Below are 11,999 nucleotides of genomic sequence, written 5' to 3'. Positions count from 1 at the left end.
TACATATATATATATATATATATATATCTCATGATGATGGACTCCTGTCCATTTTAATGCATAAGTATCTAACAGTTTAATAATTGGTTCAGATGTTTGTCGGAAATTACATTTAAAGTCAGCACGTGATTTGCAAACAAGACCACAAGTGACAACTGTCGGAGATGGTTGGTATGCATCTTGGTCCTTAACTATTTTTTTTTTCAGTTTGTTGATCTGATCAATTTGAAAAGTCGATTTTTTTTCTGTCCATCTCCACCTGTTCCTATCATGTGCCAAGTTCTAAAAAGATTTACTTGGAATATTAAGGACTGAAAAATTGTACTCAAATTTATTCTTGTATCAGACAGGGAGTGGGGGGGGGGGCTATCTTTTTGGTATACGTTCAATTTTTCAAGAAGTTCATAATTTGAGACTATCTTCAAATGTGCGTGTCCATTACGATGCCTCCAGTCAGTCTTAAGAAACAATGGACACCCCCTGTAAGGTTAGCGGCATGTGTAACTGTGAGGCAAGGGTTGCACAATCTCCAACCGCACCTCTTCTAAATCGGCAATGCTCGAGTTCAGTGACAATGAAAAGTGCTAGACAACTGGAAACAATGCTGAGATAAGCGGAGAGCACATACAACACCTGGAAGTCCCAAATGGTCACCCATTTTAGTACTGACTAGGCTCAAAATTGCTTAACTTCAGTGATCTAACTGGAAGCAGTCTGTCAACGTGAATTATGCTGCGTAACGATTTATAGGTGAAATTATATAAGCATCAGAAAAAGTCAATGCAGATTAATCTAAGTTTTGACCATATCAATTGTCTGTTCAGACGTTCAAGACTGACCGTTTTGAAGGAGACCTGTGATCAGACTTGAGCCAGAAACGGGAAAAATTAGGAAAATTATCCTCGAAAACGCCAATCTTACTATTAAGGCGAAACATTTTTGTCAGTCATGAACCTCTGAAAAGACAACAAATATTGTCGAAACGTAGATTATTCGTGCTGGGTTATATACTTGCACTTTCATTTTACGATGTGTGCAATGAGTATGGCTATGATATAAGAATATTCTTTATTTTTTTTTGGACTCTAGTGTATATCCGACATAGACGCAATTAATCGGGAACCACATCACTATAAAAACATAGATATTAACTGATATATACCTCAGTCAAAATAATGAAAAGAATATTCTCTTATAGCCCAAGTAATGACCACTTTGGAAAAATATTGGTTTTGTAAGTTCAAAACATGACAACACACACACATACATACATGTGGATGATGTTAATTATGCCACGTGACCATATATAAGTGAAATTATATATATATATATATATATATATATATATTACATACACACACGACCAATGTCATTGTTAATTCATTATCAACACAGCATCAGCCGTATAGCGCAATGGTGAGAAGCCTTGACCGTCATTTGGGCGGTCAGGTTTTGATCCTGGCTTGAGGCAGTTGCCAGTCTAGCTGCACTGATGAGCCGTGAAACAGTATTCTATGTGGATGACTTCGGGTAGAGCACTGTCGTAAATAATCTCACCCGCTACTTAATTGGCTGAAAATGCGAAGCTCGTTGTTTGTTTGTTTACGAACAGGCGATTTGAGCACTATAAAAGTGGTGGCGGGTGTATCTAAATAGACATTCCGATGAGTTATTTACGGGCATCGATTTCATGGTCCAGTGGGAGAACCGCCAACTGTCAACACGACGGTTCTAGGTTCAATCCTTGGCTTGGGAGAGATGCTAGTCTAGCGGCACTGATGAGTTGTGATACAACGAAACAGGACTATGTCGATGACTACAAATAAATATATATATAGAGAGAGAGGGGGGGGGAGTATATTTGGTAAAAAAAAAAAAAAAAAAAAAAAAAAAAAAAACAGGGAAAAGTGCTCGATATGTTAGTAGAGCTAAATATGTTTTTATTACTTCAACCATGGGAATATTCGCTTAAATCATTACAAGATTGTTTCTATAGATGAGAGGCTGGATAATTTGTTTATCTATAGAAGCAATCTTGTAATGATTTAAACAAATATTCCCGAGGTTGTAAAAAAATAGAAGGAACTTGGGTGACAACTACAAAAAAATGAACCTGCTCTTACTAGGCATTAGGAAAAAAACAAAAACAATCATCTATATTTATGAACATTACAATTTGAAATGTTATAAATTTACTATATTTCCAGACATTGATAAAATATGGAGATCAGCAGAGTTTTAGTTTAAAAAAAAACAAAAAAACAAATGTTTAAATGCTTCAGTGAAGCATTGCTTCACTTACATTAATTTGATTGTACTCTCAGACTTCTGCCGGCAAAAACAAAAATCCATCAAATGTCATAGGAAATACAGAAATAAAAAAGATGGCCTTATTAAAAACTTTATATAGTATTTTTTTTTTTTTTTTTTTACAAATTGCAAATGTTCTTTTGTTTTTTTTTAAATGATTGACCTCAAATTTATATCTTTTTGTCACAAAGAATTTGGGAATAATATTAAAATAAAAATCAGATTATATTATCTTTCTTTAATTTAACTCTGAATTTCAATTGTTTTCCTCTTACACTTAATTTGGAGAAAAAAAAATTATAAAATGACTGTCACTTTTTTATTTTTTATTTTTTATTTTTACAGCCATTAAGACAGTATGGTCATTTCTAGAAGCAACTGTGTCCACCTGATGTTGCTCGGTCACGTTTCTACTTACAATTTTAGCTTTTATTAATATATTGTTTTGTTTTCTAGACAAAGGGAAGTAACTATTGACAAATACAGAGTTATGTCCCTTTCATCCAAATGACATCCGTAGAAAAAAAAATTACATGGTCAAAGTATTTTCTGGAAGAAATTAAATCAAATTACATTTTATTCTTAGCATGCTACAACAATCTAGCAAAATAACAAGCAAGAATCAAACTGATTTTTGTATGAAGAAAGCCAATGATGACAAATCTAGAAAGAGATCAACTTTATATGAGACTATGCATATATGTAAAACTGTACTTTGTATATAACACTTGAAATGTATACTAGAAAATAATGGTTATAGTCAACTAACGTACTACCTAACTTCCGGTGTGTCTGCTACCGGAAGCGGTGACAAGAAAAATCAGTTTCTTCACTTTTATTGTTCTTCAGTATTTCTATTGTGAAGTGATTTATTGAAATAAAATATTTAAAAAAAAAGGACATTATTGGCATTAGTTCATAAAATAAATAGTTCATTACTTTAAAAATTTTAAATGCGATTTCTATATTAAAAAAAAAAGAACAAATAAAAACAAAACTAATTTAAACAATTAGTAATTAAAATAAGACAGAAAAAAAAAACAACAAAAAAAAAACCTTCCAATGATTATTATATAAAAGAATGATTGGAGAAAAAAAAAAAAAAAGTGCATGCACAGAAAAAATATAGACACGAAAGAAAAAGGCGAAGCAACTGATTTGCCTGGTCATCGCTTCCGGTAGCAGAGACACGAAAGTTAGGAAGTACATTAGCTGACTATTACCATTTTAATATATCACCTGAGCATGTATTATTACAGTTACACCTTTTTTAAATAGTGATCAAATGAAAAAAAAAAAAAAATTCTTATCTGGTTAAAGTATTTTCTAAGAGAAACTAAATGACAGCTTTCTTAAGATGATGCAACATTTAGACTTTGAAAAAAAAAAAAACTGATTATTATTGTAAGCATAATTAATTGGATTAATATGTCCTAAGCAGTTTTGAATTATCAAACATCATATCCTAGGTATATTTATGGCACATCCACTCGTTTTGAAGTGAGGGGGGCATTTAATACCATAAATAATAGTTATTATAAACAATTTTAAATGATTAGTTTAACAAAAGTTCATTATTGACAAAGCTGGGTGAGGGTAGAACACAATAAATCTTATAGAATTTTGAGTTGATCCCATAGTCAATTGCCACATCCACTGGACAAATAAGGCACACCCATCTTATCCCAAAAATAGGGTAAAATAATAGTTCAAACAAAAAGTATGATATAATTAGGTACAATTTAAAATGGTCCCCTTCAATAATTTAAAATAATTTTGGGGTTTGTATTACTATACACAGATTCAAAAAAGCTGTCAAAAAACAAAAATATAACAAATGAATGTTATCAAAGGCAAGATAAGTTACTTTTCTACCTAACTGGATATTTTTCTTACTGTTTTTATTTAATGTAAAATGTTTATTCAGCTCGAAAAACAAGCAGTGTTTACCGATATATTTGAAAAATACAAATGGCGGCAGGCTCTGTGTTGAACACGTTAAAATTGGGAAAATGAGTTAAAACTAAAAGAACTATACAAAATACTGTTAGGAACTCGCTCAGTATATGTTACCATGAGATAGGCTGACATATATTCGTTGGGTTTTTAAATAAACATTTTTACATTAAATAAAAGCACTAAAAAATTATCCAGTTAGGTAGAAAAGTAACTTATCTTGCCTTTGATAACATTTATTTGTTACATATTTTTTGACAACTTTTTCGAATCTACATGTACAGTAATACAAACCCAATTTTTGTTTTTTAATGTAATGCTTTTAGTAAATATTGTCTTTATGACTTAAGCAACATTTGTGAAATTGAAAAAAAAAAAAAAAAAAAAAAAAAACTGAAGAAAGTTTTATTTATGTACCCCCTTACTGACATCTTTAGAAGTAGGGGTCTAACATACATACATTATAGTAAATATTGTATTTTTGAAGAAAAACAGGTCCAAGTGTCAACTACTTATATTTTTACATAAGTTCATTAAATAATTATTATCCAATGATTTGAAACAAACATATACGATGTGAAACTTGATCCACTGGACAGTGTTTATGTTCACTTGTATCGTTGGCCAACAAATCCAACGGCCAAATTTACTTGATTACCGAGGATGGAGTTATGTCATTCCTAGACCAAAGGGTCAGATTATAGACATCTAAAACCATCGGCACCAATAAATTTTTAATCAAATTTTCATTTCAATAAATATATACCATGCTTTTACAAACAATTGAATCTTGTTTATTTTTTCTAAACTATGCATCTAGTGATGATGCCTACCATTTCTGAAAGTTCTTTTACGAGTGTTTATATTTTTTGTGTTCCCCCATAAAAGCTATTCTGTGTGTTTAAAAGGCTGCTGGTTGATAACCTTTGTTTAAACAGAGAGAGATGAAGAGGATGTCTTGAATATTTTTTTTTTTTTATTTAAAATAAGATCTTTATTTGTTTAGGTGGATTGTCCTTTTGGGTAGGTGTGCTTGAAAAATTGTTGGCATTCCTCATACATACACAGGCATTATTATTTCTTAAATATAGTTTTTATATATATATATTTTTATCTTTACTTTCTCAACACCAACAACAATCCATTTCTTGCATTGTGATAACATAATACGCCCATAAATACGGATATATGTGTAACCTGGCTATGGATCACTTTGATTTTATGTTGAGCATCTTTTCTGAAGAAAAAAAAAAATGTTGATCCAATTTCTTAATGGCTGTAACAATGCCAACAAGATGTGTATGTTTGGCAGGTGACAAAATCATTTTCTTTCTTTTTCTTCTTCCTCCTATGAGAAAAAGTGTAATCTTTATTTGTGACAAAAAAAAAAAAAAAAAAAAAAAAATGAAACAGTTCCCTCCCAGAGTTTGCTAAACCGTTTACACATTTCGACCCTGAAATATATATACACCTCGAGATTTCCTTTATTTAATGTTTCTTTTCACTAATTCATTCTTGAAACGAATGTATTCTTTGATTTGGGTTGGAGTAAGGAGGAAGGGATGAAATATTTATTACAAAAAAAAAATAAATAAAAATAAATAAAAAATATTAAATGAAAAAGAAAAATCATTTATTATAATATCCCATCCAAATTAAGATCTATTTCCAAAATATTAAGGTCAGTCTTGAAAAATTTAAATTTTCAATTTTTTTTTTTTTTTACATTTCAAAAGTTTTTTTTAGTGTTCATGAATATTAATATTTTCGAAATGAAAAAAAAAAATGGATTTTAATTTTTTGTGGGGGAAAATAGATCTTGATTTGCTGGGAATGTTCTATTGCAGTTGTTTCATAAGTCTGGCTCATAGCAGAAAAATAAAAAAAAATAGTTCATTATATTTTCAAATTTTTACATAATATTTGTAGCATTTTTGTACATACTAGAGTAAGGAAGACTCCCCATGACAAAAGCTGAAATTGAGATAAATTTCTCACCCTGGGGTCCATGGACCTGTGTGTGTATGTGTAAATGGAAAGCACCACACATACAAAGAAAACAAAAAAAAAAAAAACATTTTTCTAAACTCCAATCAGTTTAAACTAAGAAAGTCAAAATTAAAAAATGTGGAAGAGGAGACAAAAATGGAAAGTCATTTTACCTCCTACATGAATTGTTAGAAGTTTTAGCCTTCAAAGAAGGCCTAATGTTTTTAGAGAAAACTGTAATAAGCAAGAAAATCGTGGACTTGAACCAGACAGTCGCAGCCATGGGAGGCGCTAGCAATTTAAGCGGAAATCAGTTTTCAGTACTTACGCACTTATTGAACCATGCTGAAATAACATTATTTAGAAGGCCATTCTTAACAGAGGGGGGTGTTTTGTAACTATTCTGTACTTTCACCTAACAATTTAATAGAAAAAAAGATATCAAAGCTTTAATTTAACTTGAAAATACCATTTAAAAATAGTGTGGCTTAACAAGAGCATAAGTAGCTAGTTTTTTTTTTTCTGGATTAAAAAAAAAAAAAAATGCAGAATTCCACTAAAGTGTCTCATATGCTACATGACGCACATCTTTTGGCTAAATTTGAAAGCGTAATTTGTTAACTTACGAAAATATTTATTCAAATTACAAAGAAAATATTTACAAAAAAAAAAAAAAGAAATGAATTGAAAATCGAAATCAGTATCAAGCAATGTCGACAAGTCGTTTGAAAAAGTTTAGAGTAAAAAGCAAAGACAAACACATTTGTATGCCAATTTTGCATATCCTTTAAACAGTTTATAATAATGTTGGTGTTATTTATTTGTAATTTTACTCTCCTATTTCTCGCTCTCCTCTATGTATGTGTGTGTAATTATATATATAAAGTCAAATAAAAATTAAATTTATGAGTCAAAAGCTCCTGTAAACTTGAAGAAAATATAAAAATTTATATTTATGTAGTAATCCCAACCAAATAAAAAAAGTTCAAATAGTAAACAGAGCTTGTCATAGAAGAACAACGAAAGACCGTAAATTATAATTTACTAGAATTTATTGTTCAACAGGATATTCAAGAAATATTTTTTTGAGTATCCTGTTGAACAATAAATTCTTGTAAATACTAAATTATATTTAGTATTTAACTGTGTTCTTTATGGTGATTGAATCTCCGATTATTCATACGCTTTAAATAGTTCATCTTCAAAACATTGTAACATTGGGCTAACATAATTAGTGCACTTTTCTTTTAATTTCATAGTTTTATCTGAATTTATATTAAGCTAACTATACCTGCATTGAAGCCATTTTAGTTTTTAGTTTTTCTATGCATTAAAATTTTGTAAAGACAATTTTTTTTCTTAATTAAAAATAATAGTTATTATTAATAGTTAGACATGTTTCATATCAGATTATCTAGGCTGAACGAGGTAAAGTATACTCATAGATTGCCAATAACATGGTACAATAATAATAAATGAGGAGTGAAGCAAAGTTTGATTTTCAGCTTAAATGCTATTTGGGTCTAACTTTGAAAAACGCAACAAGATCACTTCATGTGTTAGATTCATCATGTCGTTATTTGTTCTACGAAACCCACACAAAACTTTGGATCTGATGACATAACACCATGGCCCTAGCTTGCATAACTTGATCACATCTTTGGAAGATATGAAAAGATTAGGATAGATTTATTTATTCATATCTATATTTCTACGCGCATATTTTCAGGGTATTTACATTTTTTTTTTTCTCGTGCTTTACTTTCTAAATAAAACTGCAATCGATGATACTCGATACGCTTGTGGAACTATTCATTTCCTTTATACACTACCTTTTTTTTGCACACACACAAAAAAAAAAAAAAAAAAAAAAAAAAAAAGTATATTTTTTTAAGAAACAGACTTACTCCACTTATTGAATTTTTATTTTGCACTGAATAGTTAAACATGTTTCATAGCTTCTTGGGAGTTGTCAGCCTAAATGCTATTTGGGTATGACTATGGAAACTATAGAATACAACTTACACGCTAGATTAGAAAAAGGAATAAGAAAGACCATGAATTAATATCAGTTTTTACATTCAAATGCTTGTTGATAATATTTACTTATGTCATACTTTGCTGTATCAAAACGTTTTAGACAACCGTGATCATTCACCTCAAATTTGATGAGAGACGAAGCCAGAATAATGCATCACTGAAGCAAGCATTAAATAAATGGAAAAACTTCCTTGTGGCGTCTTTTTTTCATGGTTTTATTTTAAAATAATTAACGTCCAAATATAAATTATGACAAAAGGGGGCAATGATTACATATCAACATTTAGTAAACATTTAGGCATTTGTTAAGAAATTGGATTGTAGATTATTTTTATGAAAAAAAAAAAAATGTTTTTTTGATTGTGATTTACTTGTGGATGATTTAGAGTAATTTGCTTCCAGGGATTGGTTATCTAAAAAACCTGTTCATATTTTTTTTTTTTGCAATAATTGTATTACTAGTATTCATTATATGCCCCCCCCCAAGCCTTGGAGCATATCTAAGCTAGTGTGTGTGTGTGTGTATACACACATGTATATATATATATATATATATATGCGTATACACACATGTATGCATATATATATATGATATGTGCGTATACACACATGCACACATATATATATATATATATATATATATATATGATATGTGCGTATACACATGTATGCATATATATATATATATATGATATATATGTGTGTATACACACGTGTCTGCATATATGTGTGTATATATATGTTTAGATACGCTTCACCATGATGTCATTTCTGAGCATCACATGGTTCTTGTCTATGAAAAGAACTTTTGCAAAGATTCTAACAATGTGGTTAGGGTTACGATGCAGTAGACATGTGGACCAAAGTCAAAGAGAAATTCAGAAACATGTCATACCCAACATCTATTTAAAAAAAAAGATTATCAGGTCTAATATTCGCAAAAAAAAAAAAAAAAAAAAAAAAAAATCTTTGCAAGACATGAATTTAAGGATTTTCATTGTGTTGAGAATAACGTTGAAACTTTATAGTCACTCCCCTCCCCACTCAACTTTCATTAAAAGAATTTTGGACCCCATTCTTAAAAAAATTTGCCAATATTTGGACTATTGATGTCTTCCTCCGCTGTTGGACCAGACTTATGAACAATCCCTGCAGAAAACGCTTTCATATTTTAGATGAACAAAAAAAATTCAAAAATAACAAAATTCTCTTCTTTGTTTTTTTGCCTATAAATGTAAGCAACAATTTCAAAGAAGCTTTTTTGTGTATGTATATATATATATATATATATATATATATATATATATATATATATGGTGTCAAAAATTGTACTCACAATTTAACTGTCGTTTGCCAATGTCTGGACAATATTGGTCATCAATTTAAACATTTGCAAACATGATTCTTCAATTACGTTTGTTTTCTGTAGTCGAAGCTATTCCATTCTGTCCATATCATTTTAGCATTATTTGAAGTTTTACACCTGAGACACCATATATATATATATATAAATCACCCACCACCATCTAATAAACAAGTCTATGTGAAAAATGAAAGAAAACAAAACAAAAAGCAATGGCCGAATTAGTAGATTAAATTTGGATAACAGCGAACAATTGATATTTAATTTAAAATAAAGAAAAAAAAAATTAGTGACGATGAAATAAAAAAAAAAATAAAATAAAAAGATTTTTTTTTTTTTTAAATATTTACAACCATTAGCCAAATATAAACAAGAATCAGAAAAAAATAGTGGAAGATCTGAAGTCCATGACCCCAGGGGCATCTCCCCACCCACCCTTTGTTTTTTTGATGGAAGGGTCAAATCATGGAACAAGAGTCAGCAATAATATGATCCCTCATTGTTTATACTTAGCATGTGTAAGAGGGGTGGAGGAATATTTTTGTAAGTCAAAGTCACTTGGCTCCCTGGATAGGAACTTGAGCTGGGTTGGGAGGAAGTGGGGGGGGTAATCAAGGAAGGCTTTGGATCAGAGGGAGATGTAATCAGTAGAATGTGAGAAAGAAAGAAAAAAAAAAAACTTTAAAATTGGTGATGCTTGGAACAAACCTGTGATCATAGGAAAGGAATGTGACCTGGGACTGAGAACCATTTACTTATATATATATATATATATATATATATATATATATAACCTGATATACAATATAATTCAATCATTGAAATTATTCCTACACTTAGTAAAAAATTAATTTTTTTTTTAAAGAAACTAATCAAAATAAAATTGTTTTAATCCATCCTCCCCCAGAAAAAAAAAAAAAAAAAAAGAAAAAAGAAAAAAGCTAAGATTAAAGAAAAAAATAGTTTAAAAAAAAAAAAAAATGTTTTAATTTGAAAATTAAATTAATATCTTTACAGGTGAAAATTTTATAGTTCTCTTGGAGATCTTAATTTTTCATTAATTTTTTTTTTGTTTTTTTTAATTATTTTTTAGGAGGGGGCAAGATTTCATTTTTTCTTTTTGTTTATAAAATTTTCCAGCAGATAGAGTCTTCTGCCTTCTCCAGTTGTATATGTATATTACAGGTGGAATTTGAAAAATGCGTAATCTTGGAGTCTGGCATGGTACACATGTCTGGAGGTTAAAAAAAAAAAAAAAAATTAGGGACAAAATTTTTTTTCCAATCCTTGATTTTTTTTATATATTTTTTTAAATTCCTTCCCAACCCAAATAGTTTCATTTTCTTGATTTGAGGCAGAGTCTTCAGCCTTCCTCTTGCTTTTGGAATTTGAAAAATTTATTTTTTTTAATATTTATATAATCTTGGAGTCCGCAATATCTTACCAAAGTCTGATAGATATGCATGTCGGGGGGCAAAAAAAAAAAACAATGTATACAAACAAAAATGTGGGGAGAAAAAAAATATTTTCCGATTCTTGATTTGATGTTTTTTCTTAAATACCTTCCCAACCCAAAAGGATTATATTCTTGGTTCTTTTGTTTCGGCTTAAATTCTTGTAAACAGTAAAAGAACAAAACCGATGATAAAAACCGAAGCATTTTTACAAACAAATCAGATGACTGTCATCCTCTCAGTCATCAACCGGTTGTCCTGCTCCGTACATATCCGCTAGTTTAGCAAACTTTGGCCCCCAACTGTTCAATGCATCATAGTCATTGTCGTCATCGCTGCCTGTGCTCGTATTGAGAGAACTGAGGGAACCAGCATCACTGCCGGAACCTTCGTAGACAAATTCCCGAACACTGTCAGACGGCGGTGCATTATCGTCGTTATCAGCATCTTTGATTCGGTCATCAATGTAGTTACCAACGTCGGGCCCATCAGATGGTTGATCTGAAAAAAGATGCAGAAACGATCAGAAAAACTAGAATAAAATTAGATTTTATATATATATATATATATATATATATATATATATACACACTAGTAAAAGTACCCGTCGTTGACTGGGTTCAAAAACAGCCTACAGAAAATGGACTCTGATTTATGAAAGTATGATAGGCTATGAAAAGGAAGGGTTGTAAAGAGATAGCTTCGAATTTGGGGGTATCAAAACCAAAGCAAAATATGATGAAAGTAAATAATTTATTATACCATACATGTTCACACTGAAACACTTATCACAATATGCTGTGGATCTATATTAAAAAACCTTGTTAAACTTTGTGACATATTTCCATTCTATGGAGATCAGGCACGAACGAACACCCCATAATTTT

The 11,999-nt window shown here is 30.1% G+C and overlaps 1 protein-coding gene across 1 annotated transcript in view; it reads right to left on the bottom strand.

Moving 5' to 3' along the window:
* Nucleotides 1-10,621: 10,621 nt before the first annotated feature.
* Nucleotides 10,622-11,999, bottom strand: part of LOC145243624 (neural-cadherin-like) — a 273,070-nt gene continuing 271,692 nt past the window's right edge. The window contains exon 35 of the mRNA XM_080106647.1: nucleotides 10,622-11,613. Coding sequence (XP_079962773.1) covers nucleotides 11,351-11,613 — 263 coding nt within the window. The 3' untranslated portion in view covers nucleotides 10,622-11,350. The remainder of the gene's footprint in view (nucleotides 11,614-11,999) is intronic.

This window comes from Euprymna scolopes, chromosome 22 (genome assembly GCF_053919585.1).
Source record: "Euprymna scolopes isolate OS-2025 chromosome 22, ASM5391958v1, whole genome shotgun sequence".
Lineage (NCBI taxonomy): Eukaryota > Metazoa > Mollusca > Cephalopoda > Sepiida > Sepiolidae > Euprymna > Euprymna scolopes.
This window is presented reverse-complemented; position numbering and strand designations above follow the sequence as displayed.